This window comes from Rhodamnia argentea, chromosome 11 (assembly GCF_020921035.1).
Source record: "Rhodamnia argentea isolate NSW1041297 chromosome 11, ASM2092103v1, whole genome shotgun sequence".
NCBI lineage: Eukaryota > Viridiplantae > Streptophyta > Magnoliopsida > Myrtales > Myrtaceae > Rhodamnia > Rhodamnia argentea.
This window is the reverse complement of record NC_063160.1, coordinates 22,002,169-22,024,741: the sequence shown is the minus strand read 5'-3', so window position 1 is coordinate 22,024,741 and position 22,573 is coordinate 22,002,169. Positions and strand designations below refer to the sequence as shown.

Sequence of the window (22,573 nt, the reverse complement as noted above, 5' to 3'; positions counted from 1 at the left end):
TTGGAGAAAATCCAAATATTAAAAAACGCTAAGTGGGGATCGTACACATTTTACCGACCCATACCAGAGCAAAAGCCAAAGCACGGGGATTACAATTGGGGCGACCAAAAAGTGAAATTGATTTTTGTGGTGGGGGGCGGGGGGCAAATGGGCATGACATCGATTGGTGATCTACGGTTTTAACATCTCAATCGAACCGAATCAAGTCCATACAGCAACCGCGGACTGATTCGTCTCGGGTCAATTTTCTCATTGTCCGAAGAAATCTTTTAAATTCCGTCTGGGACCACACCCTTGAAAATTTGTCCTGCAAAAAAAAGTTGGAAGGCATTTTAGGATTTTCCTTAATTTTTCCTAGGTTGTCAGAATCACGTTCCTGGACAACTCCGCGTTCTATCGTACGCTGATTTCATTGTGTGTCACGAAACTTAGGGGCAAAGGGACGAATCATCGTTGTCGTGCCTTCTCTCTCTCTCTCTCTCTCTGTGAATACTTTGACTTGGAAGTCTTCCCTCGAGACCCAAAATAGAGTCTCCTTCCACACCCCCACAACAAAAAATCTTCGGTAAATGATGATCGGCTGAAGAACACAGACTTTCCATTGCTTCTAGTAAGTAACCACGATCAAACTCCACCAATATTCGGTCTTCCGTTCTGTGTTCTAATGACCAAGCGTCATGACGCCTTCGAGACACTTGCGAAGCGTACTTATTATGAAAAGATTATCGTATTCGGGCATATTCTTAAGAGGCTTAACGGAAAGCTGGAAGTTAAGGCTTTTCTAAGACTTTGTGGTGCTTCTCTCCTTCCAACGGAAGAAAAAATAATTTGGCAGGAATTGGGGAGCTTGAGGGCTGACCTCAGACCGACATAAAATGATTCGCTAGGTTTGCAGCCCGCTTTGTTGGGAGACAGGCGAGATTGGCCTTAAGTTTCGATGATCTCTAGATACTTCGTAATCACAAAGTCCAAAAGGAGTTAATCCGGTTACGATACGAAGCGTATTTAATACACGACAGTACGATTTTGTAAGGTATCGATATGACCGGATTTATGAATCGTCCAATTCGCGTTTTCAGGTCAATTGTTTAACTAATGAAAAACCTTATTCTAATAGCGCACTAGGACGGATGAGGTAGTAACTTTACGGACAGCACATCAGTGGTGGGGGCCTCCACTGCAATTTCCCCGCATCTTCTTGACCTTACAGATCCATAGTTAAATGGAATTTTTTTTTCTTTTCTTGTGGGATAGCTCCTAAGCTTCTAGTTTATATTATCTTTCAGACAGTTCGAGGAATTCAACAGTCGTTGTTTCTTGATTTGCAAATTCCGGTCGCTTGCAGGAAACATCCCCGTAATGCTTCTAGCCTGGAACTTAGCCAGAAAAGAGCAATCATTGCCAATCAAGTGTAGCCAAGGAGAAACCCGGAAAAGTTCAAAGCTTTGTTTGTTGTGTACAACCATGCGTAATTGCGTATACCCCCTAGAGAAATTGCTCGAGAACCTTCATCATAGTTGCTGGAAGATCGAACCGGTTCCTAGCCGAACGACGTCGTGGTCTTTCTCCAAAGATATCGGATCTCTCTCGGAGCAAGATCGGTAGGAGGACCCCCTGAGGTACCCAGGAATGCGTTTTGCTTTTTCTGAGAAATTAAGCAAGTATCTTCACTTTTGAAAAGTTACAACAAAAAAGAACACTCGAATTAGCACAAATATCCTTAAAATGTCTGTATTCTGTATGCTTTTTATGATCGTTTCTGTGATCTTACTATTTTCTAATCAAGTCAGTCTATTGGAAAAAAAAATATACGTCTAATCAAGCCACTCGAACATAAAATCTGATCAAATTAAGCTAACGTGGATGTGCTGGAGTGTGACATGGATTAAATACTAAGTCATGGATGGTGAATGGATTGACTTCTTTCAATTTATTTTTACAACTCCCACCGGTTCATTATTTATGATGTCTATATCTACATACGCAATAATTATTCCGGGTCAAGCTCCGGAGTCCTCTAACGGCCATGTAAGCTAAAGTTAGTCGGATTTTGTGTCGGAAAAACTTGATTAGATAAATATATATATATATATATATATATATATATATATATTTGGCAGGAATTTATTAGAAAAATTGAAAGTAATGGGGATGACAACTAGACAAAAGAAGAAAGAAGAAAAAAGGCGACGTCGTTCCAAAAAAATTTGCTAAAATTGAGGCGTTAATGGAGCTGTCCCCAACACTTGACTATGGCCAAGCCTTTGGGCTTTCACCACCAAAGCCATTTTCACATGGAAATGGACCCGAAACTTTGGAGTCTATCTACAAAGAAAGTTATCCATGCGACTAACTTCCAAATCTTCTCTTAGATGGAGTCAATTGCATTAAATTCACTCGCATTTGCCCTTTTGGGAAGGAGGAAAAAAAAATGAGTGAGTTCAATTGAAGGGACCACAATTGAACGGTTTGTGGAGGCTCTAAGTATTTCTCTATTTAGTAGCTACGGTTTTCGTAAGTTTTGATATAGCTATGCGTGCGTAATCCACGAGACTATAAGAGCCGAGAGGCGAGAGGAGCGGCATGGACGCTCTCATTCACGGTATTTCGCACACGTCACATATAATGTCATATTGAAAGTACTGAGTTATTGATTCGTGCACATTTGGCGTGAACTTTCGGCCCATTTATTTATTTAATTAGGGAATTTCTCGATGCTAATTTTGTTCGCATCACCAATGAGAAAGTTGCTCCGTGAACGGTGGTTCGCTGCCGCTGAACCATGTCAAATGTGAACTATTAAAGCTTCAAAACCCGATTAATCGATAAAAGAACGTTTAGATGCCTAATCTAAACAGAATCCTCTTTCGGAACCATAGAGAACAAAAAAAAATGAGGAAACCCTTTTAAAAAGCATGACGACTCCAAAGTTCCTAAAAGTTGGCACCATTGACGTGAATAAAATATATATTTTCTCAACCTATCAATTAGTGAGGTTGGAGTGTGGGCCTAGATGAGCGACAATAACATTTTGGATGAACTTGAGGGATCGTGAAGAATACTCCAATTGGGACCAAAGGACAGAGGAGCTACTGCCTCGTTTTGAACATGCGCACAACGAGCAAGTCGAACAAATCTCCTTACTTCCGGTTGTGAAATATGGGGTACCATCCTTATTCAGATGAATGAAATTAGAAAGTGCTTGTAAGTAAGGTGATTGATAGATCTCTAAGATATGGTAATGTAAAGAGAAGGAGCTCCTATCCGGAAAGGAGCCAAACTATTGTCATTCCTCGAAAGAAAATACCCTTGTTTGACTCGGTGCCGAATGTTTTGATCTTTAACATCCTTAGGTTGCATTTGGCCATCTAGCACTTTTCTGCTGGATGGGATAAGGTCGACCAGGATTATAAAAAAAAAAAAAAAAGAAAAAACGATGGGTTTTGTAATATAGGATAAAAATTTGATGGGTTTCGCTCTTCGCTGCCATCTATCAAGCCACCATTGACATTGCCCCTCCTTGTCGTGCCATTGTCGATGTATCCCCTATTATCGCCCAGTCACCAACTTGTGGGGCTCAATTGGTCGCCGCCTCCATCCTGTCTTGATCCTTGACAATGCGACCCTTGCTGCCTCATGATTGCCTTAGATGCCATCGCTGACCTTGGGTGACACTAGATCTAGGGTTGTCGAAGGTCGGCGGTGCAAGATCAGGGCTCAAGGATGTGGATCGCACTTTTCGAGCTTAGATCTAAGTGTGGAGTGAGGGAGAGGGAGGTGAGGGGTCGGCGGTTGGGGCTCAATTGCTCGACAACAGCTTTCGAGCTGCCACATTGATTGTGTTGATCGCGGCCGAGGAGAGAGAGATGAGCATGGGGGCAATATTCACATAACATGCCAACCCTCGAGTGAAAATATCATATAGGTCCGTCCCATCAAACACAGCCTTAGAGAATTGCCATCTTTAAGCTTTTGTGGCTAAACTTGGACACCATCGCATGAGACAGAATTGGGCCCTCTTCTTGTAATGCCTGCGGGAATTGGGTTTTGGGCCGGGCCTATTGAATTTTATGGTCTTAAAATCAGGTAGACCAAGCCCATTTTCCACCCTATGGCGTGAGCCCCTTTTCTATGGAGGCCCACACAACCAGCATTGTAGAGAGAGAGAGAGAGAGAGAGAGAGAGAGAGAGAGAGAGAGAGGATATATGAAACTTATTACCAAGCCTTCTCATTAAAACCTCAGCAGAGTACAATTTGTGTCACAAAGAGAAATCCGAAGGAACTGTGCCTAGGAAATACCCTCCCTCCTGTCTATGTTACACCCGAGTCAGATACCCTTGGGCCATCATTTACCCTTATTCACTATATGCAGGAGAAATCCCATCGATCACCCAAAAAAATAAAAATAAAGAACATTATCTATCCCACGATTCATCTACATAGAAGAAGTTAGTGCTGGCAATAGTTAAAATCAAGGGTCGGTCCAAGATCCTCATCACCAGCTCCCGTCGTCGCATGGAGAGCAACCCTCTTGTGCAATATCGGAGATTTGGACTCCTGAGTCGTAGATGAGCCCGTTTCGCCAATCCGCAGGGAGGACGCTCTTGGCCCAAATCCACTTCCCGTCGTAGCCGGAGGTCACCACGAGCCGGAACTGCAGTGCCCCTTCGGGGACGCGGCTCGTGTCCCAAACAGCGCCGTAGTTCCTGCTCATGTAGTTCCAATTCGACGAACCGACCTGTGCATGTGGAAATTGAGATGTTATCGACATGATTGGCCGAAAGATTGTTTCGGGGGTTGATGAGATAACGTGTCTGGCTCACTTGTGCTACGTCCATGGCCACTATTTCGGTCTGACCGCCTTGGTAAAGCACTTTGACGGCGAGGTAATTTGGCTTCCGGCTCGACTCCTCCACCCGCACGGCCAGATTCCGGTCCTTGTAGTCGCAAGGGACTCTGCGTGACCGAGCTATCGTGAGCGTTGTACGTATAAATCGCAACTTAATATCATTAAAGTAATGGCGGAGATCATATAAAAAAGCACATCTACTGGTCCGACTGAACCTACAAAAGAGAGTAACGTTACGAAGCAATCAATGTGCTTGGTGTTGGTGGCATGGACCCATTACAATAATTGGTGTCCGCCTGCATCAGAGCCCCAGGGAGTAGTTGCACCAGAACCATCAGAAGAAGAAATCCACGTGAACAGGCGCAAACAAACGCAAAAAAACAAGACAAAAACGGATTTGATCGCTCATTTGTTTCCTATCCTAGTCTCCAATAATTGCCAAATTGCATCATCTGCTCACCTTTTGTAATCAACGTCGACAATGCCTTGTCTCAAGATGTCCTGGCTCATCCCCTGGCGAGCCATGGCCGTGAAAGCTCGGCTGCTGAGCACAAAGTCTGTCTTGTTGCTGTGGTTGAGATCAGTCACGATCACTCTAGTCCCTCCTTTGGTACACAGATTCGCGTTCTTGCACCTTATCTGCAAATTCATACATATTTTTTTCCCCAAATCAGTCAAAAAGACGTCGTTAACAACATTAAGAGGCATGTACACACTGTACCAACGGCTTAATAATTTAGAAAGTTTGGCCAATCACATCGATCCGCGTCGTACGGTGATCGGCCGAGTCTACCGGCGACGGTTGGCGGAACGGTGGAAGTTTCGAGACGCACCTGAAAGCAAGCACCACAGCCAGCCCCATCTTTGTAAAGGGAAGGAATGGCTGCTGCGAGAAGGCCACTGTCGAAGCCCACAGCCAAAGAGCCATACCCACATGCTCCAGCTGCAAAATTTTCCACCCCAGAACAGATCAATCCCTCTTAACTCATACAAAAACATCATCTGGGTCCGAGCCAAAACTAAACCTTTCGCCATAAAATCCATCTGGGTATTGACTATAAAGGAACGACAAGCAAGATCAAGGACCGAGTGCTCACACGAGAGTGCAGAGGCCTTGTTGAAGTAAGCAGCCTTGGACTGGTGGACGCAGCGATCGCAGGCAGTAGCACATGAGATGATCAGAGAGAGGACGAAACAGACAAAGAAGGCCATCTTGGTTTGTTGCCGGTGTCGAGTCGGTGTCGAATGAAGATCGACGGAGAAATGCGGCATTTATAGAGTGGCCAGTAGTGAGGGAGAGGTCAGAGCTTTGGAGTGTGGACTACAGGTCAGCTTTTTCCGAAAAGGATTAGGATCGACAGTGATTCTTTCTTGGGTCGGACAAAATTTGTTCCTTGGTGTGGTGGCGTCCATGATAAGGAAAGACGCGGGCGGGCATTCACTCAGACGCGGTTCTCAAAGAGCGTCGTCAGAAAAAAGTTCATAAGCTTTTTCATCCGATCTCGTCAAATAAACTTCTCCAGATTAAGAAAATTTAAAACAAAAATCATGGCGTCTTACCGACATTTTGCAAGTGTCCGTGATATTGTGTTGGAGAGAGAGAGAGAGAGAGAGCGATGCTTTGCTAGTGAGTGACAGTTCTTTCTGCACTAGCCTTCGAGTCGAAGCTTCTGCTCTGTTCCTGAAACGCGTCTTTTGAAAGATATGTGCTGAATTCATGGAAGGAAAGGCTGGATCGTGCCAGGAAAAGAGCAAAAGTTTCTCTAGAGAGAGAGGATAAATGATCGCGATGCTGACTATTCAGTGGATTAGCATCTAAGATTTTGTGCCCAAAAAGTGTTGCGGTTATTTTCTCTTAAGAATGACACCTTTTTTTTTTTTTCATAATTAAAGAATAGACACGCGTTACGCAACTATCCAGAGATCTATGAAACACCTTAAAAGCACCGTGAATCAGTTAAATCCAGACCTTTGAATTGTGCAAGCGATCTTTACTCAAAGCAATTTGCAAGCAATTGATGTGAGGGTGATTTCAACGACCCCTACTTTTTTTTTTCTCTCTTTCGTGTTCCCACTTTTTTCGCCCTTTCTTTCTTCCTTTTTTGCGTACATTTTACATCGGCTGGAGCTCTATTTTAGGTGTGATTAGAAGGGAAAAGAAAAGACAGATAGTGAGTAATGTATGTGGCCGTGTCATGTGTGAGTCATTGTTGTTTTCGGGCAGCGAGTGAGGAGATAAGAGAGAGCAAAAGGGCTTGCCATCATGCCTTTGCCCACTCGCCAAAAAAGTTTTTAAGAATATTGCCAAAATCCGACAGCTATCAAAGGTAGGCAATGGGATGCCAATAGGAACCTTCTTGTCCTAGATTTTTTTCACCCACCACTATTAATTAGTCGCTACGAAACTTCACCTTCCCTCTTTTTAAATTTTTTTTTTTAAAGCACTCAATGATCAGAGCCTATTTCATTTTTATACTGCTTAATAGGGTGGGAGGTTGAGACAATGCAATGGAATCCCTTTTAGAAAACCTTATCCGCTCGTTGTCCAACTTAATTACTTATCTGAATTTGAAAGCGATGTATTGAATTCATGTGATATTTTAAATAAGAGTTTGAAGCAAATCCAATTTTTAAGAAATAATTCAAAGTAGACTTTATGCCTAATAAGACCTTAAAAAAATTCTGTTCGCGAGAGAACGGTCCACCTCAATTTCGTGAGAGAGAGAATTCCTATTGGGTCTGCCGACCAGCTTGGTCCTTTTGACATCGGGTTCGCATTGGGAAGTGGGAATATTAGTCAAAGCCAAGAAGCCGCCAAAGTCAAAGATTGATGTGTTGGGACCCATTATTACTCTGTAAATGGTTGCCACCTAGGCATTGTAGTCGCATCCCACTGTCCGAAAGTCATTTTGTTTCCGGCAAAACAACGACGACGAATTATCGAGTGGGATTGCAAGCTGGACACTCAAACAACAGACATGCCCAGCAATTTTAAACTAAACTCCGATGATCGCGGTAAGCAATTAGGGATGTTGCTTGGTTTACACAACCCATAATTTATATTCTGTAATTGGTTGATGTATGAAACCAGAGTCTCACAACTTTTTCCTTTTCTTTGTTACTTGTAATGAACGGATTTTTTTTTTTTTTTTTTTGTGTGGTAAGCCTGGTAATGAATGGAGTTCATACTATGCTTAATGCATTTGAGAACTGTTAATCCATCCCAACCCAACTGCTGGATCGGCAAATCCGACCACTCTGCGATGGACAACAGGAGAGATTTGAGAGCTAAGTAGTTGAATCTGATAAGAGATGGGAGGATGACCTAAGCAATTCCACATTCCATAGAGGGAGCGTCAGCTTCCCTTCTACCATAGGATCTCCATGAGCTCTGATCGAGCTTTCTCTAGAGCACTCGACAAGTTTTCGGGCTTTCTGCCTCCGGCCTGAGCGAAGTTGGGCCTCCCACCGCCTCCTCCACCGCATAATTTAGCTATGGGCCCAATAAACTTCCCAGCTTGGATTCCCAGTTCAACAACTCCTGGAGTGAAGGCAGCGACTAAACTCACCTTTCCTTCACTTGGACTCGAGCCCAGCACTACAGCTGCCGGATCTTGTAAGCTATCGATCAAATATTCTGCCGCACTTTTAAGTGAATCGGCGTCAGTGTCATCCATAGACTCCACTAGTACCCTGAAGTGGAGATGGTTTCATTATGTTAAGACAATGACAGTCACAAAGTATGGTGCATGAGACGAGGCACTATCCAGCTCACAGACCTCACAGAAATCATGCAAAGTGCCTTTAATGATGACATGAACGTATAATCGTCTTGTGCCAAATCATGTGTGTTGAGCCATATCAGATGAAAAAGCATCGGTTTCATAGTATAAAGAGTTTAAAAAGAACAATAAGCACAATGACAAAACATTCACTAGTGAGTAGATGCCACTAACAACTCATGCAGCAAGAACATTCAAGAGACTAATCACTGAGAAGAGATATTTAAGGAAAAAATCTTCATGTCAAATTTGAGGAACGGACTAGATATACGTGATTACCTGATTTCTTTCGAACTGCCCACTAATACTGCTTTGCTCGCAATGGTCGACGCTTTATACACAGCAGCCTTGGAACGCAATAAAGAAACTTCATTTCTCGCCGTTCTTAACTCCTCTAAGAGATTGTCTACCCTGGTTGTGACCTCTTCAGCTTTCACCTTAATGAGAAAAAAGTTATTGGGCCTTGTTGTTCCCTATGTGCCTTTGGAGAAGTCATATAATTTTGAAAAAAGTAAGAACGGATTGACTTTTTTAACTGGCTAAAAGAAAAGCAAACCTTGAGATTGTTGCACAACTGTTTCATGTAGTAATCTCTGGAATTGACATACTCAATGAAAGCTTCCCCAGCAACAGCTTCTATTCGCCTGATTCCAGATGCAATACCCTGCTCGGAGATTATTTTGAAGCCTCGTATTTCTGCTGTGTTGCTGACATGGGTCCCACCACACAGCTCCATAGATACGCCAGGAACCTCTACGACACGTACCTATGGCACATCAGATGACAAACAATACGATTAAGTTCCCTGCGGTGTGTTCAACAATCATGGCTCATAAAACAGCGAAGAATGATGTTGACAAGAAAAATATTTGTACTTTATCAAGTTAGAACCCACTTCAATATGCATCTCGTTTTTAGTCACCACCAGAAACTTGGAAGTATGCATGACAGGGCAGTAGTAACTCGCACAGCATCTCCAAGAATCAAGTGCGAAAAATGTAAAAAGTTGGTAAAGCTCTCCACTCTGAGTGGAATTCAGTAGAGTTGGGGATAGATTTGGGTTCTGCATCTAATCAACTCCAGAGACCATAAAGGTAGTCGCAGCAATGAAGCACCTCATTTGCTCACCAAAAGTTATGTAAAACCATCTTTTAACAGAAACATACATCAGACAACATGCCTCAAAGAGAAGCAAATGTATTGCAGTCTCCAAAAGCAGTACAGAAGACTTTCACACCTCTTCACCATACTTCTCTCCAAACATCGCAATAGCGCCGGCCTCTTTTGCTTCTGTAAGAGGCATAACTTTAGTTTGGAGAACCGCAGCATCTCCAATCCAACCATTTATCAGTCTTTCGATCTCCAGGATCTCATCGTCAAGCAGTGGCCGATGGAAGTTAAAATCAAACCTCAAACGATCAAAGGCCACCAAAGACCCAGCTTGTGATGTTTCCTGGCCTATCACCTTTTTGAGTGCAGACTGTAGTAGATGAGTAGCAGTATGATGAACCTGCCAAAGACTAAGCAGTTTAAATTAGAAGCTGGAAGATTTCCTAGTAAAGAATTCATGGCAAATAATAGGACATCTCCATCATCCAAAAGAGGGCTGTTCAGTAGATATAAGGCATAGCATCGACTTTGTGCGTATTTTATGGAAAATCAAGATTAAGAAGGACCAAAGATTCAAATCCAGCCATCTTAATAGTTCAGAACTCCTTACAGGCAGGCATAATTGCACACAATCGAGAAGTACCTTAGCCCACTGCCTCAGTTTTGGATCCACTTCAGCTTCCACCTCTTTGCCAACTTCTAAAACTCCCTCCTTTATAGTGCCTTTATGAACAAATAAGTTACCCATAGATTTTTGAACATCTCTGATCTCCACCACAGTTCTCTGTTGATTCTCACCATCAGAAACACACATTAGACCGTGATCTGCAATTTGACCACCAGATTCTGCATAGAATGGAGTCTTATCTAGCAAGACTTCTACTTCACTTCCCTCAGGAACCTGAATGACTGATTTTCCATTCACCAAAAGGCCTTTAATTACAGCTCTAGCAGAAAGTGTATCATATCCTAAAAATTCAGTATCAGGAACATTAGCTGTGAGGTCAGCATCATCTCCAACTTCAAGTTTAACGGCATGGTGTGCAGCTTGCGATCGACGCCTTTGCTTCTCCATTTCATTATCAAAAGCATTCATATCAACCGTAACACCAAGCTCTTCAGCAACTTCAACTGTTATTTCTACTGGAAACCCATACGTGTCATACAATAGAAATGCATCTTTGCCTGCCAAGCATGGTACTGTACCCTTTTCACGAGCACTTGATAATGCATCAGCTATCATAAGTTCCAGTAACTCTTCTCCTCTCTCCAAAGTCTGGACAAACCGATATTCTTCCCTTTTTATCTCCTCGAGTATGCGGGGTGCTCTAGCCTTCACGTCTGAATCAATGTGAGTACCTAAATCTATAACTTTTTCTGCTATAGCTGGCAAAAATGCTCCTTCAAGATTTTCTCTGCCATCACCCCTTATTCCTAGTAACCTGCCAGTACGTACAACCCTCCGAATAAGACGCCTAACTACATATCCTCTTCCTATGTTCGACGGGTTCACTCCATCCGAGATGAGATATACAATTGCCCGCATATGGTCCCCTATAATCTGCAAAATAAACACGTGTGTGAAGATATCAGCACTCCCTGAAGAAAAAGACGATCAACATCCTGTAAATTAATCCAAAAGACTGAATGGCACTTAAAAATTACTACTGATACAAACTTTGAGCTTCAATTTTGTTGAATCATCTGCAAGGCCATATGGAATATTAGCCAATTCTGATGCCTTCTCAATTATAGGATAAATCAAGTCTGTCTCATAATTGCTGGGAACCTGGAAGAACAGTTTGCGCTACAATTAGAAAATATTTGGACCAAATGTAGTAATTTACATGTTAATTAAGTGAGGTCAATTGGATATTTATCAGTGGTGTTGCCTGTGGTATTTACCATCTGAAGAATGCGAGCAACCCGCTCCAGTCCCATTCCAGTATCTATGTTCTTCTGCTTTAACGGTTCAAGTGACCCGTCATCTTTTTTGTTGTATTGCATGAATACCAAGTTATAGAATTCTATAAACCGACTATCATCTCCAAGATCCTGCAAATGAAAATCAAAAGACATTAAAAAAATTTTAAAGCAGGGAAAACATGACAGCAATAGTAATGTTCTTTAAAAGCAATCTATCACATGGATCACACAAATGTGTTTGTAAATCCTCGACATTCGAGAGAACCAGTTATTTCAGGAATAGTACCGCATCAAAAGTTCCCCTCTCAGGATGGAAATCATAGTAAATCTCAGAGCAAGGACCACAGGGGCCAGTTACTCCACTGGTCCAAAAGTTGTCGTCTTCGCCCATTCTCTTTATACGATCAGCAGGAACTCCTACCTGGGGCAGTCTCAATAATGATAAGTAAACATCACAATAGTGTTATCACCATTTCTTATGCATTTCTAGCAGAGATGCTGGTGTGATTTAGTTCAATTGCTACTCCTTATGGAAAGCATATCTCATGTGTTTTTCAACATCAAAGTTGCTGCCACAGCACAGTTAGAAGAAGCAGTAATGCTTCAAGCATCATATCTGGAGAATGAATAAAATAATATATATGATACATTCATCATCTCTGTGATTGTATCAACTGAAATAAATAGCGACAGAAATGAATGAGAAGAACCAGACAAAAAGTAAGCATTCATGACAAGTATGTCAAATGAATTTCGAAAGAAATAGTTCTGCATAGATAGAGTTGAAGGGAGAGAATAGCATTGAACGGAAAGAATGGTTTTGCAGGTGCTATAATCAAAAATTTCACAAAAACCTACTTCTTGATGCCATATCTCAAAAGCTTCATCATCGTCTTCAAAAACACTGATCCACAACCTCTCAGCTGGCAATCCTAATCTGCGGGGGGAACCAAGCCACAGATCAGCATTCAATGGGTACATTCATATAAGCTTAAGAGGCCAGTAGCCATGTAAAAGTTCATCCATACTCTGCTGTGGAAAGCTCCCATGCCCACTTAATCGCTTCCTTCTTAAAGTAATCACCGAAACTGAAGTTTCCAAGCATCTCAAAGAATGTATGATGCCTAGTTGTTCTGCCCACATTTTCCACATCATTTGTGCGTATGCACCTTTGAGCAGTTGCAGCACATGGCACTTGTCTGGGAACCTACGCACAATACCCACAGTTCTACGTATAAAAATTATATCGAACTTCAGGGAACTAGATTTAGATTTGCTTCGAATGAAAAATGTGAAACTTTAAATTCAAGGATAACTACCAGAAAATTGATACACACATATATACATGCTCTAGATCTGTGGTACAATAACTGTATTCTTCCGCTTCTCATTATCTATCAAGTGTCATTACCCCTTCAAGTACCATGAGATTTAAGTATGTTGGAGATGTAGTAATAAGTAGGGATCTTTGCAAAGGTAGGTCAAAATTTCCTAAACAAAAAGCCATCCATCTATAAATGTTATAGCTGATAAAAAAGCAGGTTATGCCAGTTGTTTCCCAAATAAACCTTTAATACGATATAGCATGTCACTCAAGTAAAACTAATTATGCTATAACATCTTCACTGTAGGAAAAGATACGAAATTGTTGATTCAAATGGTTCAAGCACATTTTGAAATTGTTCAAGTAGATATGCCTAACGTGCCTTTCCAAGGAATATAGGCTTAAATTGAAGCATTCCGGCAATAGTCAATAGCACTGTGGGATCATCTGGCACCAGAGACGCACTTGGAAGTACTTTGTGACCACGTGAAGCATAAAAATCAAGAAATCGACGGCGTATAGAATCCCCACTGACTGAAAGATCATTGGGTTTCTCCGGTATTAATTCCTCCGTTATGGGCTGCACAGATGCTGAAAGAGGCATGATCAATAGGTGGAATATGGTAGATGGAGAACAATAGACAAAGTCACTAGTGAAGTTCCGGAAAAAAGAGGTATACAATCTAGCACCTTTTCCTTTAATATGTGAATCGTGCGCTCCCTTTAGATCAAAGTATTTACAGGATATTATACAAGGTGAAATGGCAAGAGATCTTCTGATGAGGCCTGCACAATAAACAGCTTCAAATTACCAGGTGTTGCGCAATATAGTAAGTCACAGCAGTGTACAACACATAGAATAGTTCATAAAATCCCAACAATGAAGCTTCATAAGCAGAAACAATGGCTAAAATTACATTGCCGAAGCAATGGAAAAAAAAAAAAAGACTAAAGAAAAAGGCCTCAGGTTCTGCCTCGCTTCCAATTCCATCATCTTCATCATCAATATCAACAACCACTGCTGCTACTTAGCCTTTTCATAAAGAGTGATAGAGAAAGAAAGGCCTCAGGTTCTGCCTTACTTCCCAATTCCAGCCTCTTTTACTAGAGAAAACACTTGCATTGTCAGATGAGCCCATTATATCCACAGACCACAACTCAAGCTAGTTCCCAGCTCTCAAAATAATAATATTTCCGGATTTGCGATGCACATTCTCTCTTTGGGAGCCATTAGCAATTAAACAGTTCAATATACGGGCCACCAATGAACGTGCAATTATAATAGCAGTATCAAAACAAAAGCTAGGCAGGACATTTTTACACCACTACTGAAGTCCACTTCATAACATGACTAATGAGAAGTATAACATGTCCTCTTCGACGAGCTTAAGCTCAAGCTTTTGAAGTAATCAGTAACTCGATTAAGCTCATAGGGAACTACGCGGTATATGGGTACATGTCGTTGATACTGAGAATGATACAAGGCCAAAGAGCAAACAACTTCCATGCAAAACAAACCGATAAAAACTGAAGGGCTTATCGGGAACTCTTCGCTCATGGAAATTTCGCTGCTTCTTTAATCACCCACAATTGTTTTGCTTCCGTATCACCCCCTTTTCCGTCAAGTGAACTACTAATTGAATCGTAGCAAGTTCAAAAGAGAAGTAAAAGCAGGGGATGAGCTCCGAAAGCAAGAGACATACCAGCCGAATGGACCGCATGAGCAGTGGGTCGGATGGGGAAGGCGAATTTGGGGAACAAGCTTGACGTGCTGTGCACAGATGAAGGCAGCTTCAGCCCTTGCATGGCCTCTCTCCTTGTCACTCGCTCACTCAGTCACAGTGTACTCATATGCTGCTTCAGGCTAATTCAAAGTATTCACAGGGACAAAAAGGAAAGAAAAAAAAAATATAGCTTTTTGATCCGTCGGGAGTCGAAAGAGAAGAGTGGACAGAAGGAGATAAGCCTATTCTGAGGTGGATGCCCGCTGAGATGTTTACTGCAGAAACGAGTCCATGGCCACGACCCCCAAGAATTGTGGGCACAAGCGAGCCACAGAGGCAAAGAGACCAAAGGGGAAGGGGACTCCCATGTCCCATCCCTCCATTCATTGTCTTTGAAGAACTATTTATTCTTTTCGACTTAAAGCGGTTTTCCGCCAGATAATTTTTCCATCAAAAAAACTTTTTCATGAGAAATAATTCGCAAGATTATGTTTTTTTTTTGTCGGAATTCGCAAGATTATGTTGCACGCATTCTATTTGTTATGAACTTCTTCGATTATATTTTTTTTACCTTTTATGTGTGAATTCTCGGACATCTCATCATTTATTTGATATAAAATTGAAATATACGCACGCTACGCTTGCGCGAAGCCAAAAAAAAAAGAGAAAAATAAAATGGACGAAATAGATGATTATTCTTTTCATATGAAATATTCTCGTTTCGATTTTTTTTTTCAAAATAACGTTTCAGTCATTTTAAAAAAAAAAATAGAGTGAAACATCGCAGATCAATTGTTAGTCTGTTACAATTTCAAAACAAAACAAACTCCAAATAATAAGATGAATTATCATAATAAAGATAGGTGTATTCTCGTCTCATTTCAAAACCTATATTTTTTATCTTCCCAACCTAGAAATACCTATTTTACCGGCATGTACACCCAAAAACTCTGTTCCTACTCTATTTGCATACCCCTTCTCTCTATTTACATTTTTCTTAAGGGAAAAGTGCATTGGAAGTTCTAAAACTTGTCAAGAAAGTGCAATCGAGTCCTATAATTTTCAAAAAGTGCAACATATATATATGTATATATATATTTTACCTTTTTATGTGTAAATTCTCGGACATTTCGTCATTTATTCGATATAAAATTGAAATACACGCATGCTACGCTTGCACGAAGCGAAAGAAAAAAAGAGAACAATAAAATGGACGAAGTAGATGATTACTCTTTTCATATGAAATATTCTCGTTTCGATTTTTTTTTTTGTTAAAATAATGCTTCAGTCATTTTTGAAAAAAATTAGAGTGAAACATCGCAGTCCAATTGTTAGCCTGTTACAATTTCAAAACAAAACAAACTCCAAATAATAAGATGAATTATCATAATAAAGATAGGTGTATTCTCATCTCATTTCAAAACCTGTATTTTTTATCTTCCCAATCTAAAAATACCTATTTTACCGGCGTGTACACCCAAAAATTCTGTTCCTACTCTATTTGCATACCCCTTCTCTCTATTTACATTTTTCTTAAAGGAAAAGTGCATTGAAAGTTCTAAAACTTGTCACGAAAGGGTATTCGAGTCCTATAACTTTCAAAAAGTGCAATCAAGTCCTAAAACTTGTCATATTAGTTTAATCAAGTCCTTCCATTGGTTGCATTTTTTGAAAATTTTAGGACTTGATTGCACTTTCATGACTAGTTTTAGGACTTCATTGCACTTTTTGAAAGTTTTAATACTCGAATGCACTTTCGTGACAAGTTTTAGGACTTGATTGAACTTTTTGAAAGTTTTAAGACTTATTTGCACTTTACATGATAAGTTTTAAAACTTCTAGTACACTTATCCCTTTTTTCTGAATTTTTTCCCTTTTTTTTCCTTTCTTTTATTTTCCCTCAACTAGTTCACGGCCTTAGCTGTGGTTGACGAGGGCGGCAAGCCCTCACATTTATCGGCGAGGGCCGCAACGGTCGCCGGCCCATACTGAAAAAAAAGAAAAGAAAAAGAAAATCAAAAGTTAAGATAAGAAGTTTAAAAAATTAAAAAAAAAATTGTAAAATCCATATCAGCACCGGTTGCCACCATGACACGTAGGACAGCCGGCATCTACATTAGCGATTTCTTACCAAACTTAGTTGCAAAGGCCATATTGGCAAATTATCTAAAGCTTTAAAACTTGTCAAATTAAAAAATTTAGCACCGAATTAGCCAACATAAATAAGTTTAAGACTTCTTTAGTAATTTTTTTCGAAAGCGACTTGAGACTACTTTAGATTTTGGTCATGTTCAAGTTTGTGACTCAAAGTAGAAACATGGCATCACAAAAGCACAAAATATTCAAAAAATTCTAAACATATTGTACTTGTGCCAATTCAATGCTAAACATTTTGACAACATGCCAATTAAGTCCTATACCTTTAAATTATATCAAATATTTTTTTTTGGGTAAAGTGAGTCGTGTATTAACTTTCTAAAAGCGATACTTATAAAAGATGGTAGGCCGAACACAAAAACCTCGTACTCAAGGTTACATAGGTATGTCACCACGGGTGCAAAGGTGTACGGCCAAGCAAAAGACCACTAAAGGTAAAACAACTACTAAGCAACCGGCACTATATACAACCAAGCAATAAAGGAGAAAAATAACACAAGTACCCCATCGTAGTAGCCACTAACAAAGAGAGGGACCAACCTCAACTAGTCTTTCGGGTTGGAGGATTGAAGAGGAAATACCCCGGTTAGCCTACAACCGCCGATTGGAAGAGCTGTCTTCAACATGTCCAAAGGTGAAAGCTTTGTCCCTCATGAGCTTGGTGATATGCTTAGTGATTCCTGGGACGAAAAAGGTCTTATGTCCGAACAGAATATCATTTCTTTCCGACCAAATAATATGGCATAGTGCCCCAAGGGAGAACCGAATAATCCGGTGATGGAAATTCCGAGTTCCGAACCTCTGCACGACCTAATGAAGGAAGTCATGCCATAGTCGGTTTTGCCGCTTGATGTTGCATTTGGACGCCCATAAAAGGGCTAGCTGGCTGGTGATTGTGCATCCAAAAAATAAGTGATTGATGGAATCCGGTCTCACCTGGCAGAAGGCACAAACACCTTCCGAGATTCTGTGGTAGTTGAGTAACATGACTTGTGTTGGCAGGTGATTGAGAGTGATAATCCATAAGAGAAAAGCGTATCTTGGGGCGAAAGATCGATCCCATATGAAGGTGTGCCAAGAAACTACCCTTCCTCTAGGGCTAATGAGCTCCCATGCCAAGGCCACCGTGAAAATGCCCGACACATTTCCTCTCCACACCAGCCGATCTTCTCTGTTTTCCACCAAGAGTATACCTGGTTTTGGCCAATCCGTGTATGTGGTCAACATTTGAGACGGTTGCCAAGCGGAGGAGTAGAAGTCTCGGACAGATGCTGTCCTTGGGATGCCGTAACAAAAGATCTCCCTGTTTGTGAAGAGCTTAAAACGAGGGCCTCTAGTGTGCCAATTATCAAACCAAAAGGATGTTGTTCGACCATCCCCAATTTTCCGGACAAACCGCCGGCGGAACTCTTCACGAAGATCCAAAATTTTCCTCCATGCCCATGAGCAGGCGGTGGGTTTAGAGGCCACCCGGAAGTTCTTGTTTTTTAAGAAGATGGAGTGTATCCATATGACCCAAAGGGACTCCTTATCGGTGAACAAATTTCATAAGTGCTTCAGTGTGGCAGCCCTATTACGATTGAGTAATCTACGGATCCCCAGTCCTCCTTCATTTTTAGACTAAATTATATCAATTTAGTCCTTCATTTTTTAATGGTTTGCCAAACTAGACCTAAACCTTTTAACGAATTACCAATTTTGTCCTTCCGACAAATTACTCAAATAATAAGCTTAAGACTAAAATGGCAAAACTTCAAAAGACTTAGGACTAAATCGACACAATTTGAAAAGATTAAGATTAAATTGAAACAATTGAAAGGTTTAGGACTAAATTGGCAAATCGTCAAAAAGTTTATGACTAAATTGGCACAATTGAAAGATTTAATACTGAATTGGCAAGTTGTCAAAAGGTTTAGGACTTTTTTGAGTAGTTTCCCCTTCACAAAATGGTGGGTCTAATTGACATAGGAGAATTCGACCCAAAAAAAGAAAAAAATTGACATAGGAGTTGACTGGAGTCAAATTGCGTCCCCTCAACAGAGAAAAGTACGCTAATCATAGGAGTGAAGGATCTGTTTTCATTAGAATCTGACGAACTAAAAAATATATGAACTGTAATTTTCCTTCAATTCTCTCATTATGTACATCCTAAAAGCCTCAATACATGAAAGGCAAAAGCATAAATACAAAGCTTCAATGACTGCACACTAGCAATTGTCGTCCAGTGTGATTCTGCTGGAGAGAGTAAGATAGTGAGCATGTGTTGGCTGTAATAGACATAAGGAGAGCCTTCTCGATTTCCACATCGGCACGCCGCTGGATCATCGAAACCATGTAGTCCATGAACATGGCGTCGCACGGCAAAGTGATGGGTCCATTCCTTGGCAGCCCAAACTCTTCCTCGGATAACTTGAGCAGCTCTCGAACAACGCGGTTGTCTAAGTACCCAATCGGAAACATGAATCGCTTTTGGTCAATCGAGTAGACGATGAAATGTCCTCTTTGAGCTAGCACTTCCTCGCCTCCATCGACTTGTGGAAATGAGATCCTTTTCCTTCTCATGGCAGCTACTCTCTGCCATTTTCTTGCAATCTTGACCAAGTAGTTCGGGCTGATCATTGTCTCTGTATTGGGATGTGGATGAAGAAGAAATAGAAGATTTTTGTTTCTGATCTTGAGGGCTTTGAAAAATGCCAAAGCTATTGAGTTGATGATAATGGACTAACTGGGGTCTGTTAAATAGTGGTGCATCAGGAGGACACTGCATTAATGGGAGTCACCTCATGATGGTGCAGATCCATGTGATTTGTCTTGAAAGAGAATGTTAGGGGTGGGGGCGATGTCGGTTTCGGTTAGGCCGTCAGTTCGTCTCCCAGCAAGTACAGCTCCATTGCTCGAGATGACCGTAGCACCTGTATTGCACCAGCATAGGAATGATGAAATGGAACTGCAGATTCCTTTTATTCACATGATATGTTCTTTGTTGGGCAGACAGTTTGGAAGTTTGTGAGTGAATGGACTTGGCAAGTTTAGGGCAGGAGCAATACATCACTGCTGGACACAAGGTATCTTAAGCTCGCACCAGACATGCCTTAGAGCATGTGGCTCAAACTCGCCGAGTCCGATGGTTGTTCCTAGCTCTTGGTGCAAAATCATCAGTTCATACTGCTATTTAATTCATCTTCTCGCAACCCAACAGGTGGTGGGAAGACCCAACTACCACCTATATATGTGCTTGACATGTCTGAATTTTCTGGGTCCAGGAGCATTGCTTGCCAATGTGACCAGGAGTTTCTCATAAATTGTTTAATTGTCTGTCGGTATTGATAATACGAGAACCGGCAGGAACCGATAGTGGACAACTTTTCCGTGACCTTCAGCAATTTGTGGTTGATCTTGTGAGTCATGGAGAGAATGTGGTTAATCAAGTGCTCTGGACCCTACTGTGTAGCTAAATTCACTTTCAAAATTGTAAGAAAATCCCTCTCTTCTGTTGTGCAATCTTGTCCTAATGAGCCCCACAGAACCAAAAATCTTGACCCTCCATGAAGTTTTTCTCAACATGACCACATGGGTTTGCTTGCCATGTGACTTCACGTTGGAAAGAGATAATTCGTTAGCCCTCTCAGTATAAAACTCATGAAAGGCCAACACTTTCTGCACAACCAGGAATAACCCTCAAATTCAACTGAAAGCAAGTTCACTCTTCCGTTTGAGAATTTCGTGGAGTTGAACAAAATGATAAGCACAAAGAAGCTGATTCAAATGGCAAGGAAGTGGCACAAGATGGCCGCAGTTGGAAGAAAAAGAATTCCGTTTCATCGGATGAGCAGCAAGTCCGCTTCAGCACATGCGAATGGATCATCAGTTGCTCAAAAGGGTCACTTCGTCTTATATACAACAGATGAGAGGCGCTTTGTGATCCCTCTCTCGTTTCTCGGCCACGACGTAGTGAGGGAGCTCTTTAGAGCATCGGAAGAAGAGTTTGGGATTCCATGCGATGGTCCAATCATGCTTCCGATCGATGCACTATCTATGGAGTACATACTTTCATTAATTAGAAGAGGCTTGGCTAAGGACCAAGAGAATGCTTTGCTTCTGTCGTTCACCAGACAAAGCTGCTCATCATCCTTAGCTTTCAATCGAGCATTAGAAAACCCAGAAATTCTTGTTTGTAGCTGACAGATATAGCACGTACCAGTACTTACTAGATTAATGACAGTAGTTTTGCAACAATATATGCCCTGTCCTAGTTCATTTCCAATTGGCTTAGACCATCATATCCCTTTGCGATTGTTGGTTTTGACTCGGAACGTCATGTCCTGCACTACGGATCCATGCAACTAAAGAGTAAACAGGCTTGATTTAACGGCATCTAATCGAACCCTACTGTTACTATTCAAATGTTTCGGATTGGTATAGTCAGCTTGGTTGCCAGCTTGAGTGGCCATAGATCCTAAGCAAACAGTTCAAGATCATCTCAAACCCAAAGGGGACGCTTGAAGCTTTTGGGTTCTTAATCACTACCAATTTATATGTTATGTTGTACTCGCCAACTTGAAGTCCTGGTTGAGGATCTTGAAATGTTCGCTCATTATACGCGGGTGCTTGATTGTCACAAGCCACAACGTAAAGCCCAATCTGTGCTGCTCCTTCCATCACCGTAGCATGTTGATCAGGGAAATTAATGCAGATGACACTGCCATTCTAGGGGGAAGTGACAGGATAGAAACCATTCCAGTGAGAAAAATCTGCAGCAATGGCCTGAACTGAATCTTGCACACCACATACTTTAACAAATTAACAAAGCCAATCATTTAGAAAGTTACTCCTCTCACGTGCGAATCGGATTGGGAGTGGCGTGTGGAATTTGACTAACGCGGGTGGACGGCACAAACGAAAAAGGGTAGAACCTAACCATGTTCATTAGTGGAAAGAGACTGCATGCGTATAAATAAGGTATAAATCACATTATAAAGCGAAATGGGATATTCAATGCTAATTGATAAGACACGTATGTTGCTTGTTTGGCAGCCCTTCTATTACTCCTGGAACAGCAGCAGTTCATGTCCTGCACTTGCCTAAATTGGTTTACGTGTCCTTCTCTTCACTAACGAGGCCAGAAACTTTCCTCCCTAATCATTGGCAAACTCGACCAGAAAAGCACATGATGCATTTGCAAATACACGTGTTTCTCTTCTTTTTTTACTTGTTTCCCCCCTGTGATTAGAAGTTAAGGCACTTATTGTCACACTCCAATCTACAAGTACAAGCGACATGATACAGCCGTCCTCACATCCGAAGGAACGCGGACTCATACACATAACCAATATTAGCCGGTCATGGAACTATATATCTATCCATCTATCTTATAACAAAGCTCGAACTTAAATAAGTCTTTAAACTGCTTCATCTGAACTCTAGGATGTATTTGACCTAAAAAAAAAAAAAAACTGGGATGTAAAACTTTAGGGGTATTCTTAGTCAACAGGGAAGAAAATTATTTGTTTAACAATTAGAGATGCAGGGTGTGTGGGCACCGGCACTTTAAAATAAGGGACGCATCCGTAGAGCCCAAGTTGGTTATAGGATCAAAGTTCTGAAGTCCATTAAAAAAGAACATATGTCAAAATCCAACTCCCAAAAATTCTTGTTGATATCGCTTGTTCTATTTGCCTGTAGCTTTAGAATTTAAAAAGG

At 41.2% G+C, this 22,573-nt stretch overlaps 4 protein-coding genes and 1 long non-coding RNA gene across 6 annotated transcripts; 1 reads left to right on the top strand and 4 right to left on the bottom strand.

Moving 5' to 3' along the window:
- Positions 1-4,204: 4,204 nt before the first annotated feature.
- On the bottom strand, positions 4,205-21,986 carry LOC125312769. The gene is made up of 2 exons (XR_007196815.1): positions 21,951-21,986; positions 4,205-4,355 (listed from the first exon to the last, which is right to left on the bottom strand). It is a non-coding gene; the product is annotated as an uncharacterized LOC125312769 (long non-coding RNA).
- LOC115735658 (expansin-like A2) lies at positions 4,362-6,346 on the bottom strand. The gene is made up of 5 exons (XM_030667024.2): positions 5,948-6,346; positions 5,684-5,793; positions 5,311-5,489; positions 4,825-4,957; positions 4,362-4,739 (listed from the first exon to the last, which is right to left on the bottom strand). Exons 1-5 carry the CDS (start codon positions 6,120-6,122, stop codon positions 4,497-4,499), a joined length of 840 nt encoding a protein of 279 aa, XP_030522884.1. The 5' UTR covers positions 6,123-6,346; the 3' UTR covers positions 4,362-4,496.
- On the bottom strand, positions 8,017-15,089 carry LOC115735657 (alanine--tRNA ligase, chloroplastic/mitochondrial). 2 transcript variants are annotated; one of them, XM_030667022.2, is made up of 13 exons: positions 14,696-15,089; positions 13,683-13,778; positions 13,375-13,583; positions 12,697-12,875; positions 12,527-12,605; positions 11,955-12,089; positions 11,648-11,797; positions 11,421-11,531; positions 10,386-11,303; positions 9,870-10,142; positions 9,189-9,398; positions 8,912-9,069; positions 8,017-8,543 (listed from the first exon to the last, which is right to left on the bottom strand). In XM_030667022.2, the coding sequence occupies exons 1-13, from the start codon at positions 14,796-14,798 to the stop codon at positions 8,219-8,221; spliced, it is 2,946 nt and encodes a 981-aa protein (XP_030522882.1). In that variant the 5' UTR covers positions 14,799-15,089; the 3' UTR covers positions 8,017-8,218. The 2 variants fall into 2 exon arrangements, with proteins under 2 accessions (XP_030522882.1, XP_030522883.1); XM_030667023.2 differs by having other exon boundaries at positions 13,375-13,572; positions 14,696-14,714.
- LOC115735660 (auxin-responsive protein SAUR67-like) lies at positions 18,907-20,255 on the bottom strand. Its single transcript, XM_030667026.2, has one exon. It carries the CDS (start codon positions 19,490-19,492, stop codon positions 19,067-19,069), a length of 426 nt encoding a protein of 141 aa, XP_030522886.1. The 5' UTR covers positions 19,493-20,255; the 3' UTR covers positions 18,907-19,066.
- LOC115735659 (auxin-responsive protein SAUR68-like) lies at positions 20,487-21,109 on the top strand. The gene has a single exon (XM_030667025.2). The coding sequence runs from the start codon at positions 20,612-20,614 to the stop codon at positions 21,053-21,055; it is 444 nt and encodes a 147-aa protein (XP_030522885.1). The 5' UTR covers positions 20,487-20,611; the 3' UTR covers positions 21,056-21,109.
- Positions 21,987-22,573: the final 587 nt, after the last annotated feature.

Coding starts and splice junctions, on each gene's coding strand:
- LOC115735658 (XM_030667024.2), bottom strand. CDS start 6,122: ATGCCGCATTTCTCCGTCGATCTTCATTCGACACCGACTCGACACCGG. Junction 5,794..5,947: donor CAAGGCCTCTGCACTCTCGT/GTGAGCACTCGG, acceptor AAAATTTTGCAG/CTGGAGCATGTGGGTATGGC. Junction 5,490..5,683: donor GCTGTGGTGCTTGCTTTCAG/GTGCGTCTCGAA, acceptor ATGAATTTGCAG/ATAAGGTGCAAGAACGCGAA.
- LOC115735657 (XM_030667022.2), bottom strand. CDS start 14,798: ATGCAAGGGCTGAAGCTGCCTTCATCTGTGCACAGCACGTCAAGCTTG. Junction 13,779..14,695: donor TCATGCGGTCCATTCGGCTG/GTATGTCTCTTG, acceptor TTTATTGTGCAG/GCCTCATCAGAAGATCTCTT. Junction 9,399..9,869: donor GAGAGAAGTATGGTGAAGAG/GTGTGAAAGTCT, acceptor GATGTGCCATAG/GTACGTGTCGTAGAGGTTCC.
- LOC115735660 (XM_030667026.2), bottom strand. CDS start 19,492: ATGATCAGCCCGAACTACTTGGTCAAGATTGCAAGAAAATGGCAGAGA.
- LOC115735659 (XM_030667025.2), top strand. CDS start 20,612: ATGATAAGCACAAAGAAGCTGATTCAAATGGCAAGGAAGTGGCACAAG.